At 43.9% G+C, this 18,294-nt stretch overlaps 1 protein-coding gene across 3 annotated transcripts in view; it reads left to right on the top strand.

Annotated features, from left to right (window-relative positions):
- Positions 1 to 18,294, top strand: part of FAM174B (family with sequence similarity 174 member B) — a 56,954-nt gene that overhangs the window by 22,772 nt on the left and 15,888 nt on the right. For 2 of the 3 annotated variants that reach the window (XR_010590944.1, XM_065559263.1), the window contains one exon: positions 1 to 4,774. Coding sequence is in view for 1 of the 3 variants with exons in the window: in XM_065559263.1 (XP_065415335.1) it covers positions 1 to 4 (4 nt within the window). In the remaining 2 variants the exon portion in view is untranslated. The other variant, XM_065559262.1, reaches the window with a different exon arrangement.

Genomic DNA, 18,294 nt, shown 5'->3' on the forward strand with positions numbered 1-18,294 from the left:
GTAAAGCTGTTCCGTGGATCGCTGGTTCCCTGTGAGAAGTCAGTCAGCTGTCGAGAGCCCTGCTGAAGCCTTAACTGTGAAGGAGAAGCTTTCATCTCTGCAATATTGAAACCAAAACAAACATTGCCTCCGCCGTGATGTTATTTATACAGCACACAGCAGCGGGGTGTTTGATTCTCTGCCCAAAATATCACTATTAAACTCCTAGTTTCCACACTTCCACAGTAGAATGACCTGAGATCTTCCTCGTAGACTCTGCTCTGTTGCTTGAAGAGGCTGTGGGGTTGCTAAAGCATATGGGGTGAATACAGCACTGTGTATAGACTTTCAGCACTCACTGGTCCAAATACATTTTGTAAAAGGAGGGAACCCCCCTCCCCCCCAAATCAGACCCCAAAAGACTTTCTTCTCTAAAAGCTGAATCCGATACTTTTGGTCTCTGTTAAACAGATCTTGTGTTTTAAAAACTTGGAATTGTATGATCCTGGGCCTAGAGAAATACTTGCCCATCTCTATGAAGGCTGGTGGCTGAAACTGTGCTGAAATGTTACAGTGTGTGTGGTGTTGGGTTTTTTATTATTATTTTTTTTTATTTTGTGACTGTTGTAAAAAATTGTAATGACTTGCTACTGATTTTTAACAATTGCACTAAACCCTCGTATAATGATGTACTCCTTTTCCAATAGAGCGCAGGTCAGACTTACTTAAATAACATGAGACCATAGGGAAGCAGAAAAACTAGGCAAATACTGTACTACAGGAATCTTAGATTAGAGGAAATAGATATCTATTTTTGTAATTCCCCGCCCTTCATAGGAAATAAGACACTACATTTTTTGCTATCTTGTGTCCTCTCCTTGCTGTAACTCTTCTGCTAATCACATTTTTAATCAATCTTTTTACAAAAGATCTGATATGCAGTTGTTAAATTGCAGGAAGAGAACACTGGTTCTCCCTGCCCCCGCTTGGAAGCACTCATGCAAAGAATCCTATCTGCACCAAACTGGAAATCCCCCCGCCACCCCTGGCTGGCTGCCAAATCCTATATTACACTAAGATATGTTTTTCCCCTTGCTATCTGCAGTGCTTTACATGGTGTAGGGTAGAGCTGTGGGATGGCTATTTTTAAAAAACTAGAATATCTGTAATCTAGGCTGATTAAGATCCATAGCCTATGAGTTCTGTGCATAAATTTGGTGCCATTCTTTGAAAGCTGTGTTGAGTTCAAAGTTATTAGCATAGTTGCTCTGTTTTATGGTGTTTCTGAAAAGCAGCTGCAGTTCTGATGAGCTTTGCTTGACATATTGACTCTCTTATTGTGCGTTCTACCAATATTTATGTCCAATACCCTTTTACTTTGGGATTTTAACTCATCTGGAGCCTCTCTTGCCTTTATGATGTTAAAATTACCTCCTGTTTTGGGAATGTACCAACATTTGCTTGGTGGGTTGTGACTGCTAAGAGTCTGTTGCAAAGCTGCCTCTCTGTAATGACTGCTCAAAGGCTGCCCATGATAATGCATTCTGAAGTTCTTGATTTGTTATCATGACAGTAGGTTATACTACTCTCACTTGTTCGGAGCACTCCCACGGCTTGCACCCTGAAACAGCCTGGCGTAGATGCTGCACTCTTCACTCCACTTTGGCTCTTCGCAAGAAGGACTCTGTGTTCTGCAATAACCACTTGCATTGACACAAGCAAAATTGTTGCCGTCTTCTGACGAGTATACAGTGCAGTTTGGTGGTGTCCTTCTGAGTCCTTGACTGATGTAGCCCCAGCATTCTAAATTCCTTTCCCCTCACCATCTGCTAAATCAGAGTGTTTTGCCACTCCATGTTTCCTCTTTAAAGTGTAGCAATGGTCAGAAAAGTGACAGAGTAAAATGTTCACCTTCTTACTCAACAGATCTACTTCCTGTGTGTCTGATTTCATATCTGCTTGCTTTATTGGCCTGTGCATTTGTATTCATATTGACTATGCAGAGCTTACACAGCTCTGAAGGAGGGAACTGGATTCCATTCTGCTTTATGAATCCTTGGCTAACCTTTTGAGTTCCCAGGGTGGAATTGTTACTGCTAGTGACAACATGATGGGCAGAACCCAGCTGCGTTTTCAGATCCCAGGTGGAGTTTCCAGCACTGGCAGTTAGCAAAACTGGCCTCTGTTGACTTGGAGCAAATTTGCTCTGGGAGACACCCAGAATGCAAAGGAACCTCCTGATGGGATTTCTGCTGTCACTTTTCAGACTGTTAATGCACTTTGGGAGAGAATCCCATGCTGTACGGAGCAATGTGGCGAATAGTATCGTGCATTAAAAGAGGGAGCCAAGGCAATTGGAAGTCAATAAAAGGTGGTGGTGGAAAATTCTTTGGTGCAATTGTGCTTTCATCTGAACTCTACCAAGAGAGTGTGTTCAGCAAAGGCTTTACAGCTGACCCCTGTTGGAAAGTTCCCACGGCAGAACTAATATTAGACATCCAGGCAATATCAATATACTGTTTTTATCCTTTTATCATGGAGTAAATTCAAGTCACGCCATGGTGCTGTTACTGAGCAATATTTAATGTATCAGCTAAGAGGTAAAAGGTGGAGAAATTGATTAGGGTAGGTCCAAGCACACTGAGTTCTGGATTGCAGGAACTGCAAGAGGCCCATAGGCTAGGATGACTCACTATGGCTTGGGAACACTTTCAAGACAGCATATTACAGAAATGGACTAGCTGGCTCTCAGTAGGCAATGTGATGTCCCTTTGGAGTTGGTGAAGCACTACGAAGAAGAGCTGAGTTATGGGAAGTTCTTGGACAGGTTGAGTCCTGCAGTGAAAAATGGCAATACTGGGTAGAAGGATGGGTTAAAGCATCAATTACCTTGTTGCTGAAGGGGGAAAGAGGGTGGCATGGCTACTGTCTCAGTGAAAGAGCCATCATGGCATTGTGTTTTACATCCCTTTCAGAGGAGAATTTATGGAGAGCAGCTGGAGCTCCAGAGGACATGTCCTTGGTCTGACATGGCTTGTCTGGAGTATCCTGAACCTTTTCTGGGACCGAGGGTACTTTTTACTGCTGAAGACCAGATCAAGGTTCTGCAGATGTAGAGAGAGGAGGAAATAAAAGGCCAGTTCCAGTTTACCTGGTCTTTCAGAGGGTCTGAGCTAACTCTTGCTGAAGTCAGTGGGAGTCTGTCTCTGGGATTTGTCAGGCCCTATGAGCACAGCTGAGTTTAAGTAGGTCAGAGGCAGTCTGCCTGACGTGCCTCTTGCTAACAACCAAGATTGTTTCTGTAGTCCTCCAGTGAACCTTTTGGTGGGGAACAGTGTGATTTTTCTCTCCCCCTCCCTCCCCCCCCCAAAGGCACCAAGGATGTAGATGCCCAACTGTCTTTGGAATTAGGGCAACTAACTCCCTTGGGCTCCTTTGGTAAAACCTCTGTGTGTGTGTGTGTGTGTGTGTGTGTGTGTGTGTGTGTACACACATACGTACATACACACTAATGGTGTTGGAGGCCGGGGGAGAAATGGGGTGCCTGATGAAGGAAATCAGGGCACCTTTACTAGTGTCGTCAATGAACCTAAATGCTTGCCTGATGTTAAATTGCTATTGTAAACATGGGACGATATTTACCTCTTATCTAAAGGTCACTATATGTGATTTCAGATGTTTGTCTAGCTAAATATTTCTATAGGTTTATTTCAGTTAAGACTTTAAGAGCACTTGATGTAACTCATCTCTATAGTGTATATATGAGTATTTTTTTATAGGTGGTAATTAGTTACAACATAGCTTAAATGATTTTGGAATATCTAATTTTAGGTTTCTGTTGAAGAATGGCTAGCCATTAACCGCTGTATTGAAGTAATACATGTTCTGTGTGTCTTACACTGTAGAGTTCCAGTCTGGTTGCGATTGTAACCTGTTTCAATGTTTGCTGCTCTTTGTGTTGCATAATCTTAAACTTGCTTTGGCAGAGAATGTTTTTAAAGACCCATTTTTATTTTATAGAAAATGGAGAAACACTAAAGTATAACATGCATGTTAAATTTAACTTACTACTCAGCAAAATACTTTAAGTACCAGTTTAGTTTACTTGCTCTCTCTTGGTTTGATTAAAGTCATTTTTACTGGAACATGCCACAACACAGAGAAATACCCTATTTGTGACAAATTACAGTCTCTCTACTCTGCTGACCATAATTCTTTTTGGGGAGGTTCCATTTGAGAACCCACAATGCTCAGCTGATCAAAGGCTATCCCCAGCTCTTTTCTCCCTCTGGGTCTGCCATGTCTGCTCTTCTGAGAGAGAGGAATCACTTGTGTAGAATTACATGCCTATATGGCCCTCTCAGCAAGCGGATCAGGGGACGAGGTCCGTCTCACCAGAAGGAGTAAGTTGGAACTGGATGTGACTTTTTCAGCAAACGGCTGAAATGATTGCAAACCCTTTTTATAATCCTTTCTAGTTTATAACAAAGTTGCATACATCAGACTTTATTCCAAGCACAAACTGACTTAATGTCAGTAAATGAGCACACAAGCTGGGGTGTATTTGGATAGCCACTTTTGTAAGTACCCTCTAAATTACTGTTGATGATGTAATTTCATTGTGAACTTAATTAAGATTTCTCTTTTCAGTTTTTGCTTCTGCTGTTTTCGTTTGTGATTTTGTAAGAACCATGCATTCCTGTTTGTGCAGTCACCAGGCCATTGATGAAAATGTTGATTTAGAATTTGCCCTTGTGACTAAAAGCGTCCATTAAAAAAAAAAATGGTAATGCAAGTTTGGATGGACATCTCATGTTACAATAGGAACTGTCGCCATTAAACATGTTCTTGTAAATCCACCCCTGAGAGTTCTGTTTGGGAAGGGGGAAGGGGTGATAGGCCTTTCTTGATAAACTAAACAGTAATAAGTCACCAGGACCAGATGGTTTTCACCTAAGAGTTCTGAAGGAACTCAAATGTGAAATTGCTGGACTACTAACTGTAGTCTGTAACCTATCAGCTTCTGTACCAAATGACTGAAGGATAGCTAATGTGACGACAATTTTTAAAAAGGGCTCCAGAGGTGATCCTGGCAATTACAGGCAAGCCTGACTTCAGTACCGGGCAGACTGGTTGAAATGATAGTAAAGAACAAAATTGTCAGACACATAGATGAACATAATTTGTTGGGGAATAGTCAATGTGTTTTTTGTAAAGGGAAATCATGTCTCCCCCATCTACTAGAATTCTTTGAGGGGCGTCAACAAGTATGTGAATAAGGGGCATCCAGTGGATATAGTGTACCTAGATTTTTAGAAAGACTTGGACAAGGTCCCTCATCAAAGGCTCTTAAACAAAGTAAGATGTCATGGGATAAGAGGGAAGGTCCTCTCATGGACTGGTAACTGGTTAAAAGATAGGAAACAAAGGGTAGGAATAAATGGTTGGTTTTCAGAAAGGAGAGGTAAATAGTGGTGTCCCCCAGGAGTCTGTACTGGGCCCAGTCCTATTTAACATTCTTAAATTATCTGGCGGAAAAGGGTAAATAGTGAGGTGGCAACATTTGCAGATGATACAAAACTACTCAAGATAGATAAGTCCCAGGCAGACTGAAGAGCTACAAAAGGCTCTCTCAAAACTGGGTAACAAAATGGCAGATGAAATTCAACGTTGATAAATGCAAAGTAATGTGCATTGGAAAACATAATCCCAACTATACATGTAAAAAGATGGGGTCTAAATTAGTTGTTACCACTCAAGAGAGAGATCTTGGAGTCATTGTGGATATTTCTCTGAAAACATCCACTCAATGTGCAGCGGCAGTCAAAAAAGTGAACAGAATGGTGGGAATCATTGAGAAAGGGATAGATAAAAAAACAGAATTTGTGACAAATTCTCAAATGCCCCATCTCAAAAAAGATATATTGGAATTGGAAAAGGTTCAGAAAAGGGCAACAAAAATGATTAGGGGTATGGAACAGCTGCCGTATGAGGAGAGAATAATAAGACTGGGACTTTTCAGCTTGAAAAAGAGACGACTAAGGGGGGATATGATAGAGGTCTATAAAATCATGACTGGTGTGGAGAACATTAATAAGGAAGTGTTATTTACTCCTCATAACACAAGAACGAGGGGCCACCAAATGAAATTAATAGGCAGCAGGTTTAAAATAAACAAAAGGAATAATTTTTTCACACAACACACAGTCAACCTGTGGAACTCCTTGCCAGAGGATGTGAAGGCCAAGGCTATAACTAGATAAGTTCATGGAGGATAGGTCCATCAATAGCTATTAGCCAGGATGGGCAGGGATGGTGTCCCTAGCCTCTGTTTGCCAGAAGTTGGGAATGGGTGACGGAATGGATCACTTGATGATTACCTGTTCTGTTCATTCCCTCTGGGGCACTTGGCATTGGTCAGTGTCAGAAGACATGATACTGGGCTAGATGGACCTTTGGTCTGACCCAGTGTGGCCACTATTATGTTCTTGAGAGAGAAGGTGTCACTGGTGAAGTTCAGTCAATATAAAGGGGAATCTTGCTTTGTCCCCCAATAATGGTGACTGCCAGAATCTAATGTGCAAGCCCCTTTGTCCAGGGGGTCCAAAATAGACTGAGATACAGGGAGGGCAACGCAGGCATCATGGTGCAGTGACCGGCTGTCTCGGGGGGAAAATGAATCAACACAATCCAGCTTGATCCTCACCACGACTCAGCTCAACAGCCTGGGATCATGCAGACAAAAGTAATTAAGTTTTCTTCAGCTCCTAGTCTATACAATGAACATTTTTCAGCTCACTGAACTCACATTTGCAACCATGGAACCTGCATACCTGGCTGCCCCAAGCTTCCAAGCCTTTGAGCTGGGCCTTTCCCTCCCACCCACTAGGAGCACAGCAGCCTATGGTTTCCCTGAGAGGGAGGCCGACCAACCTAATTGCCAGCAGCTTTCAGGGTAGTCTCTTAAGTCTGTGCCACAGGTTTCCCATATGAAAAGCCAGGTTCTGGCCTACGTAACACGACTGGGTTGGGTGTTTGTGAAGTGCTCAGGCGTTTAGGTGCAAGTCACTCTGGCAGTTAGGGTGACCAGATGTCCCGGTTTTATAGGGACAGTCCCGATATTTGGGGCTTTGTCTTATATAGGTGCCTATTACCCCCTATCCCCATTTTTCATACTATCTGGTCACCCTACTGGCAGTGCAAAGTATCCTTGTTATGCTGGATAACAAAGCTGTGGTTCAAGACCGCTTAAGGGTTTTGTGTCAGATATATGTTTTCTATCAATGCTACTATCATGGAGGCGATAGTCTGTCTAGACTCTTCGTGGGCCAGTACTCTTCTCATACGACCCCTATTTCAGGTACAGTCTTACCTTTCTAGACCCTGGAGCAGGGTGAAGAGAGCCTGCCAACCAAAGAATTATTGTATACATCATCCCTTGTATGAGCCAATTCGCTGCCTCTCCCTGTTGCACCAGATTGTCTTCGTCTTGACATCTTCATTTCTCACTTGATAACAATTGCAGTCATAGTCTAAAGGTAATTCTGTACTGCAGACAAAGGGCAGCTGCTGTCCAGTTGGTGTCTCTTAAATCATGTCCTGCTGCCTGCAAAGTGAATTTAAACATCCTGATTCATAATAAACCTATTAAAATAGGATAAGGCTTCAGCCACCGACTGCAACAGATCAGCTGTTGTGCAACTCTTTGTGGGGACTTGAAGCCCCAGCAAAGTGACGGCCATCTTGTTTTACTTTTCCTAAGGTATTTAACTCCCTTCTGGTGGAGCAGGGCATGAAGCCTAGAGGTTTGTGCCAGAAGCAGCAAGACACAGAATTGTTTGAATATTTTCATGCAGTTTGTAGCTTTTCGGAGAGCACAGTGCAGAGCTGGGAGGATCTCTCCCAGTTTTGGGCTGCAGACATGAAGGGACCATGTAATGAGAACAGGCAGCTAATAACTGGTTCTGGATAGACTTGTGAATATTGAATTCATTTCCAGGCAACTTCTCATTAGAAAGATGAGGACAAATGGGAAGGAGCTTGGAGAAGAGAAGCTAAAATGATCATGGACCTGGAGAAAGTGGTGTGGGAGGAAAGACTAAGAGCTTAAAACATAGCTGGGCAAAGAGACTCTCAAGGCTGTGGCTGTAGGTGGGAAGGGAAGGCAGGCATAACACCACAAATATCTGAACTCTACAAATACCATGGAGTCAGCTCGACTTATTTAGGGTGTATAAGTAGGAGTAATGGGATAAATGTGAATGGGTATTACCAATTTGTTTGATGATTAAAAACTAAGTTTTCTGACGGAGCTTGTCCTGCCTTTTTGTTTAGATGTTTTAAAAATAACTTTTCTCCTCTGATGTTTAGAAGGCTTTTGCATGGTGCTGAGGGTAAAGTCAAACACACTTAGGCCCCTCTCCCTTTCTCAGTGTGCATGTCTCTCTGCCTGCTGCCTTGTCCGTTTCAGCTCTGCTGCAGGAGCTGTCATCACACTCGTGCAGTGCCTGGGACAGGGCTTGCATTGTCGAAGCTGACTTTAGCTGCAAAGTGAACAAACTGAAAAAACCCAACAATGTTTCTCTCGTACAGTGCTGGTGATGGTAGCGATTCCTTGGAACAGCAATAGGTACAACACTTGGATGGCAGTGGTTTGTGATGCCCTTCTTAAAAAGGGTGACTATTGAAGATCTGACTCATTCCTGACCGTGAGATCTATTAGAGTATGAAACTGTTTCCAAGGAAAATAGTGGAAACCCTAATTTGCTTAGAACACCGGTAGCTCAGCCAGATTAGTAAAGTTAAAAGTATAACAGTGACCTGGCAGGGGGATGGACTGAATGACCTGATACAAGAGGTCTCTTTTACCTCTCATTTCTAGCATGAATGTTCTCCCCCTGCAGTTGTTCGGCTGTATTTCATAAGGGCTCAGTTTCCCAGTGACTGCTCGTTCATGGCTAACTAAAAGTGAGCTGAACATGCTTAATAGTGTTGCTTGTTTCTGATAAACATGCTTTTGCTGCTTATATTTGCCACTTAGTTTTCCCGAAGTAGTTGTTTTTAAAGCTGAAAGGCAAAGTAAAAAAATAGATAAGGTCCTTTATTGCTCACGATGTGTAAGGTTGGTGTCTAGGCTTTTTCTGTCCTGCTTGTGTGTGTAGTTTTCTAGTTGTTTACGTGAGCTCTAACTCCTCTTTGCTGTTTGCTGGACGACTTTGGAGGACTTAAATGTCGCATGAGGCTCTGTTGAGTGCTGTGTCTCATGATCCCCCCACCCAATCCAGGGATCGACTTCATCATTGGCCGAACCCCTCCTAGCTTGGTATCATCTGCAAACTTTGGCCAGGACAAGCACCTGTCAGGGATGGTGACTCTAGATAACACTTAGTCCTGCCTCAGTGCAAGGGACTGGACTGGGTGACCTATTAGGATCCCTTCATTCCTATGTTTCTATGATTTTCCTGGTGTAGTGGAAGGCTAACCCTGAAGGAGTTAAACTGCGTTACTCTAACAGGAGAACACAAGCAAACCCTTAATGTTCCAGTTCTGTCCTAGTTGCTGCCTTTTTAGAGGAAACACCACAAAGCATCCGAGAATCTAAGCGGCAAATTCTTACTCCTCACCCTACCACAAAATTCCTGTTATGTGCATCTCAGAACTTCAACCACAGGATGGGAAATAGATTAGATGACCTATTGTTAGAGCTCCATTTCCACTTACAACAGTCCATGTTTCAAACTCTGTTAGTCTTGCTTCTACATATTCTGCGTCTACGGACCCCACAACTGTCCTATCCAAGCACCTTTCTGACCCTTGGTTTGTATTATGTAACTTCAGTTTATACAATTACACAGTCCTAAAGTTATTGTTCATCAACTACCTTCCACTCAATACCACATTGTTGTTCATAGATTTTTAAAGCTAGAAGGGCCACTGTGACCATCTAGATGCCTGCACCAAGCCCAGTAATTTGTAGCTGAAATAATAATGATGGCAGTATTCTCATTTTATAGATGGCACAGAGATGACAGTGACTGGCCTAAGGTCATAAGAAGTCTGAGATCGAGGCGGGAATGGAATCTTTTTCACTCAGCTCCTAGTCCTATGCCTGAATCACGTTAAATCTTTGAGCTGAAACTTGCATGTAAAGAGCAGGCATCTCTTCGGGCTGTGGGAGGAGACAAGGGGCATACGTTTGCTTGTGTATCTCAGATCAACCCTGAATCTTGTATCAGCCTAAAATAATCACTGTGCTGATGACAAGTGGAAAATGCTTCATCCATCTTAGCTTTTTCAGTCAGTGCCCTTGCAGCCTTTGCCACTGAGCTGCCCCTGCTTCCTGGAATAAATAATTTTTTATTGTACGTGGCCTTTTCTCCAGCAGGCTGCTGCCCTGACAGATACATTTAGTTGAAGAAAAGCTTTTTTTTTTTTTTTTTAAAAACCACATTTCTCATCATTTGCCCTGGATTTGTAAAGGTTTAGATCAGGTTGACAACATTTGACATCTTCCTACTTCATTTCTGCTGACATGTGCCTGCAAGAGTCTGTCACAGTGGTGCCCTTTGGGCAGTGGCAGAAATGATTGGTATTTCTCTTGACTGTTTTGTGTACCGTTGAAGAGACGGATCACTCCCCATAGTATCCAAGGGCTTCCCAGGTGAATTAGAATGGCATAGAGGGTGGGTAGAGGATTTAATGATTTTTTTCACTATTGTCCCTTCCATGGTTACACAACCCAAGCAGAGCCTTCTGTATGAAGGACTCAATCCTGTTGGTTATGATGGAAAAGCTTTACCAATGAGGACGGCCATTCAGCATGTCCTGAAGCATGTCATTCTTCCTTGCCCACCCCCATCCCTGCCCTGCTCCCAGACACCGTGTAAGAGACTCTCTAATGCAGTCAGTCAACTTGTGATGAAACTTCTGTCACCAGCACTCGAGCTATCTTCCCTCCAGTTGTTATGGGGTCACCCATGAACTGGCCTCACCTGTGTGGACAAGGCTGGTGCAAAGGAGGTCTAGGGCCCATTTCTTTGATAGTTGAGACCAAAAGATTGTTACAAGGTCCTACTAAACCATTGACAGATTGGGCTTGTCAGAAAAGCATTATTCGCTACCAGAGTTTTCGGGGAATGTCCAAGCTCCATTAGCCTCCGTAGTCTGCCCATCAAACCAAATCCCTCATCCCAACAGGAGCAGAACGCCTAACCTGGAATCGCAGGAAGCAATTGTCAGCCCATGGTACAGGTGAAATTTCCAATTGCCCAAGCTCAAACTATCCCAAATATTAGATCAAAAGTGTATTCCAGATGTCCTGCTACTGAATATGGAGGTCCAGCATGCTGAGACTACATATCCCAGCATGCACTGCCCTCTCTTGATCCAAGATGTAAGATGGCACATTCTGAGACCTGTATTGAGGCTGTTTTGCACAAGTCTGTACCTCACCCATTTGCCCAGGGCATGCCTGTTTGCTCTGTGCCTTGTGGCTCCTTGCTGAACCCGAAAAAATATTGTGGGATTTTTTTTGGTGGCCCAGAAAAATCCTAAATTCTCCCCGTCCCCCCCACAAACATCCACTTCTGGTCAAGATTGATTTTTGGTGTTTTCCTCGCTGCAATTAAAAAAAAAAAAAAAAAGTTTTGCTCAAACGTAACATTCCAATGTTATTTTGAAAATGTCAAAACATTGGCATTTTCTGATTTTGTTTTCCTTTTTATTTTTTCAGCCAAAACTATTTGCTGAATTTGCAGATAGTTTTGGTGCCCTACAAAAATTCATTTTATTTTAAACTTACTGTTTCCCAAAAAACAGAATTTAATTCTGGATTCCTGCCTGCTCTCCTACAGTTGAAAGCCAAATATATTGTAGTAGGATCAGCACTCCCAAACCCTGCTGGGTTTTTTAAATAAAATGATAATTAGTAACACTCAAGCTATTGAAGGAATTGGCACGGTTGGCACTAAACAGCTGCTATTTGCTGACCTGTTCAAGTCAACAATGTTGTCCTTGTATGGACGTGTAATATATTTAAATCACATATTTACTGCCCATTGTTTGTTCATGTTTAAAGAAACAAATGGTTTGCTCTTAACATACCCACTATCCAAAGTAAATTATTCAGCATTCGTTATTTGTGAGCTATAAAGACAATCTGAATTTATTTTCATTTCTTCTTCTATGTATAAAAGCTGCAGGGTGTACTTTTATGCTGCCACAGCCAAGAATTTGTGGAATTGACTAATAGTCTATGGTGCAGATTTATAAACACTATTATTATTTATTAATGGAGCATTTCAGGGGTAAGTTTATAATCCTGCCACGTGATAGCAGCCTTTCAAAATGAAACATTCATGTCAGAGTCTGAAACTAGAGCTGGCGTGACAAAGGAATCAATGAGAATAACTCATTAGTGTGAAAGCAAAAGGGGGTAGGGGAAACAGCTTCTTGCAAGGATGTATGTGATGTTTTAAAAAATACATGAGACGTTAACTATAGAACTCAATGTCCCAGGGAGATTGATCCTGGGACTTTGGTGGGGGTGTAACTCTGTTTCACACAGTGTGGCCCTTTGCCCCCCTCTAGTGGCCAGGCTGTGTATTTGCACTAAAGCATTTAAACCTGGGGCACCAAACCTTTGCCCGGCAGAGGAGTACATTACACCTGGATGAGTGGCCAGTGAGCTCCATTAAGTTTGAATAGAAGGAAGCAAGTGGAAGCGGCCCTTGTCTTTAACATAGAGGGGAAACTGTTGAGATGACAGTTCCTAGCATGCAATGCTGTGTTTTGATACAAGCAATCCTCACGGGGATCACGATGAAACATTGGATATATGGGGAATAATCTGAATGTAAGGGTCTTATCCTGCTGCCCAGTGCTGTAGTAGGAGTTCCTTCCACATAAGATCAGTTCAGATCTGGCCACCATATGTATAAACCAGTACAGTCCATTAAACCAGCTCCACCAAGAGAACACTGGTTCTCAAGCTTATTGGATCGCACCCCGCTTCTTTGTGTCTGGAGTAGTTTATGCCTCTCCCCACCGCACAAGTACCTGTGCCGATTTAAAAAACAACAATTTGCAACTCTCGCTATATATTAAGCTATCTTGTGCAAGCCTTTCTGAGCATAAAACTCAGTGGTTGCTCCACATTTTCAGTCCTCAAATAGTGAAGCCATATTGTATGTCTTCCTCTTGCTATTCCCTCCATTTGACATTATGCTGCATCACTGCCACTGCCGCTGCATCTGTACCACACTTCACTGTTTGTGTAGCTTGCTTCTCAATATCTCCCACCGGCGGTGGTGTGTCACTAGACTCCGTTTCAGCTTCTTTGTTTTTCACTTGAGGTTTTTCATTTTCTGTTACATGAATGAGTCAATGATCCATTGTAATAAGAGCAAAAACAAAACTGTGGTTGTGGTTGATGCTTACAAACCAATGTGCACACTGCATTGTAGCAAACAGATAAAGGTACAGGGCTTATCTCCACCTCCCGTGGATTGATGCTGCAGCAATCGATCCACCGGGGGTCGATTTAGCGGGTCTAGTGAAGACCCGCTAAATCGACTGCCGATCACTCTCCCGTCGACTCCGATACTCCACCGGAACGAGAAGGGTAAGGTAAGTTGATGGGAGAGTTTCTCCCATCGACTCACTGCGGTGTAGACACCGCAATAAGTCGACCTAAGGTACGTCGACTCCAGCTACGTGAATAACGTTATTCACGTAGCTGGAGTTGCATAATTTAGATTGACTTAACCCCATAGTGTAGACCTGCCCGCTGATGCCAACGACTTTGTATAATGCTATGTAAGCGTAACAGGAATCTGTCAATATGCACAGCGCCATCTAGAGTCAAATGCACAGCACCATTCGAAGACCTGAAATGTCTGGAGGAATCAGCTTTGCTGGTTATTCATTGCTGTGGGTAAAAGGTACACAGTAAGTTTTTTTTTCCCCCCTAAAGTTTCTCACTCCCCCTGCAGAATATATTCTGTGCAATTCCCCCCAGTATGAGAACCTCAGCTATGGAAGATACATGCACCTGTTGGTTAAACTCCCTGCTGACCAGTTATCAAATATGGGCGACCAGATACTAGCTGTGCCTGGGTGAAATAAGTCTGCTTCCTGATGGAACGTTTGCCAGAAACAGTCGGTCTAGCTGAGGTGCTGCTGAGCGAGCAGATGGGATGTTAGATTTAACATTCTATTAATTTCTGGCCAATGAATCCTTAAGATGCACAAGGTGTTCTTCATCCTTACTGTGCTAATTGCTTTTCCCTGTTTGCCTGAGTGGGAATAAAAATCAATGGGCCAGATCCTGCTTTGCTATGCTGGTGTAAATGTGGAGTTATTCCACTGATTTGTGACATCAAGGCCCTGGGTCTGTATTTTCTATGCCTGGATAAAACATGATCTAGTCTTTTTTCATACAGCTGTACACAAGAAACTATGAACAGACACCATGCTGGTAACTGTAGGAAGGATGATCCAGCAATCGAGCACTCCGGCTCAGGACTCAGTTCCTAGCTCTGTCACAGATTTCCTGGGGGACCTTGGGCAAGTCAGTTAGCCTCTCTGTTTCCCATGTGTAAACCAGGGATAGCACTTGCCTACTGACTAGGGATGTTGTGAAGGTAATTGTAGTGAAGATGCTCAGTATGGTAACAGGGACCATATAAGAACCTTAGAGACCGAGAGCTTATACAACATGCTCCAGCTGACTTTATATAAAACTGGCATCAGGCCTCCAAAAGCGGGACTGCATAATGAGGTCTTCCCTGAACAGATCAGACAGGAGGCTCATGGACCTATTTTGTGTGCTACATAGACAGTGATGGATCAACTTCCTTCCCCACCAGGAAGAGGGGTTCGTGTAAAGTTCTGTGACCTTCTGCAGAGTTCTGCAGCATGGGCTTTTCACTGCAAAGTCAGTGCTTACAGTTGCTGTGGGGAAAGTGGACTCATTGAGAAGAACTAGATCTAGCAGCAGCAGCCCGGAGCTGTAGGAGGTGAGGAAACCCTCTTTTACATCCGACAAGAGGCTCAAGTGATATTTCATGATCTGTTAGGACATGGTTCCTGCAGAGACCGACATAAACAGACAATATGGGACCAAAAGTGGGTCTGTGTCGTGGGAGAAGCTGTGCAGAATTTCAAGCTAGCTGCCATGTCAAGACACTTCTGTCTGTCCAAGTCTGACCCCTAAAGAGTGACCTGGACTCTTAGGCCGGACTGGTTCACTAAGAGCATTCTTCACCAAGGCAAACTGAAGCTGGATTGAACCATTTTCCTTCAGCTGACAGAAAGATGGAGCTAATTACAACTTGTAGAAAGAAGAAAGAACTGCGTTGGGAGGAGACCTCCCCAACAAGCGTGCATGGCTTGATCCGTGATGTGATTTCGCATTTTTGAATCCTCAGTCCTGAATCACTGGTCAGGACAGAGCTAGTGTCATTTTGATTTCGCCCAACTGTGCAAGCAGGAATAATACTGACTTCAGCAGCCCGTCCCTGAGGCTTTGCTATCGCCTGCTACACAGCCAAATGCTCAGAGGAGAATTTTAGAAGCCCTGGTTTTGAGCATAGCATGGCTCTAGAAGAGTAACTTAACAAGATGGATGACCTGATCTGGCTGCTCTGATCTGCTGTGTGCCCATCACCATGGTATCTGAGCACTCGGAATATTTGCGTAAAATTCAATCCAAAGGGATGTGGCTTCTCCATTTCTCCTCTGATCCTGCTGTTTGAAGGTACAGAATATTTCTTCCTCTTTGTCTTCAACTCCTTTCTGCTTAACTCCTGGGCGGTGATGTTTATGATCAATGTACTAGTGTCATTTCAGACACCCTGCTAATTCTGAGAGGGGCTGGAGACTTGGGCTGTCTTCTCGAGGGTGTTTGACTGTGATTGGGTTCCAGGCTGCCTGTTTGAACCGTTCTGAAGAACAAAAAGCTATTCCAGGAGTCGGGGTGGCCTGGAGGAAGGTGTGAAGACCAGAGGTGGAGGACAGACTGCCCGCCCTCTGCCCTAGTGCCAAGTGAAAGCCTCACTCCATTGAAGTCCAATGCAAAACTCCCATTGACTTCGATGGAACCAGAATGTCACCCCTGGAGCCTCCTATACTAGCACCTCAGCATGCTCACGCTTCTTCTACATTGCTGCACCAGTAGCCAGATCGCTATCCCTTCCACGACTGCCAATTGGTCCGAAGCATGGAGCTGGGTCTTTCCCCATGCCAGGGAGCTGCGTTTGTGTGTGTGATTCCTGAGCTCACAGAATACTCCATTGCTGCCAAGAAGGCACTCCAGGAAACCCGAGCTATTGGCATTACCAAGCTGCCGTGATGGTGTCACCCATCTGCCCTGCCCTTGTCCATGCCCTCAGACTGGGCTACTTTTAGAAAGGGCCAGCACTAGTTATAAAAATCCTTCGAATGTAGCATTTCAATTCTATCCCTATTTTATTATGAAAAAATATGCACGTGCAAATAAAACTCCCTGTGTGTATCTCCTATCTATAGATCAAGCTCATGTTTGTGTCTATCAAAGTAATGTGTAAGCACACAGCGCTTTATAGAAATGTCTGGACCGTACAGTGTCTTGTTAAGAAGATCGTCACATCCATCTATTTGAATATAAAGGCAAGCTGGAACTTTCAAGTGTGTGCTTCAAATTATTTTTGGACCTAGAAAACCTCGATCTGGGAAAGTGTTTCTATTTGGGGCTGTGAAACTAGGCCACCTCTAAGATCAGCGACCTACATTTTCCAGGTTTGGGATTGCAGGCTAATGTAGCAATTGTCGTGCTCTGAGACTCTTCTGCTAATGTCCCTAAGCAGGGATGGGAATGGAGGAAATCAGTCTTAAAAGTATGGCTTAGTGGGCATATTGGGATGTGTTTAACTGGCTAATGAAAAATGATGAATTTCTCATGCTGCAGTTCTGTAGCTCCTCCGCCCTCCCCCGCAGTTGTGTGTGAATGCACAGAGGTAGTGGGGGATGTCCTGTGTGGGTGAGGAGTTGAAAAGGAGACAGTACCCTGCCTGGGTCTTGCCAGTATTGCACTGCAATTCCTTTGCACAGCACACCTCTGCAGCAACCCTCCTCCTCAGCATTGCCAGCCCCAAGTATTCGAAGATCATGAGATTGCCTTAAAAATCAACAGGTTTTAAAAATAAATGCATGGGGGGGGGGGGGGGGTTAATGTTTTCAAACTTCTCTACAGCCATGAGGGCTAGACACCTACTTCAAAGAAACCTGAGATTCTCTCATAATCACTTGACTCCAGTAGCTGGGGTTGTAGGGAAAAAAACATTGAAGAGCAGGAGACTCACAAAAAAAATGGCGAGATCTGGCAGTGCTGCCTAGCTTCTGCTGACTGCTACACTTTGGGTACATCTTCACTACCCGCCGTATCGGCGGGTAGCAATCGATTTATCCGGGATCGATATATCGCGTCTCGTTAAGACAAGATATATCGATCCCTGAACGCGCTCACCGTTGACGCCGGGACTCCACTAGAACGAGCGGCGGTAGCGCAGTCGAGGGGGGAGCCGCGGCCATCAATCCCGCACCGTCTGGACCCCAAGTAATTCGATCCAAGATACTTTGACTTCAGCTAAGTTGCGTATCTTGGATCGATTTCCCCCCCCAGTGTAGACCAGCCCAGCTTTAAATTCAGTGCTTCTGCCTTCCTGGATCTGCCATTCACACAGAGGTCCATGAGTTAGGTCTGCAGCTGCAGGACAGCCACTCGATTCAAGAAGCTCTGTACATGGCCGCATTCAGGCTCTGCTCCTGAAGGTGCCAATGCCCAGAGTGAGCATCTCTTTATGGGGCAAGTTTACAGCAATTTGAATATTGGAGAGTGAGTTCAAGGTGGGATTATTAACTCTTTGTTTTCAAGCAGCACACAGGTTTAATATCAGGACATGTACTGCTTTGTCGTAGACCTGTGCAATTAGCATCCATTTAAAATTTCCAACCGCTGCTGGTGCTGCTGCTGCTTCAGGGTAACCGCGTAGTCTCTTGTGGGGTCTCTTTAAAGTTTGCAGTTGCCGAGGTTATAAGGGGGAACCAGTGCTAAAAACTCCAGTTGCCTCCACTGATGTTATCTGCGTGACCAGTAATAATAATTCAACCCCATTTCGTACTCCTGGCGTAGTGTAAAGTGCTTTGTAGCGTTTGGGCCTGAATCCCCTCTGGCCCTGCATCTTGTGAAGTCATTTACACAAGAACACAATGGGTGTCAAATGCAACCATTCTGATGGGCTGGCATTTTTGCACTGATGTAAATGACCAGGCCAGGGA

Source organism: Chrysemys picta, chromosome 10 (genome assembly GCF_011386835.1).
Source record: "Chrysemys picta bellii isolate R12L10 chromosome 10, ASM1138683v2, whole genome shotgun sequence".
Taxonomy (NCBI): domain Eukaryota; kingdom Metazoa; phylum Chordata; order Testudines; family Emydidae; genus Chrysemys; species Chrysemys picta.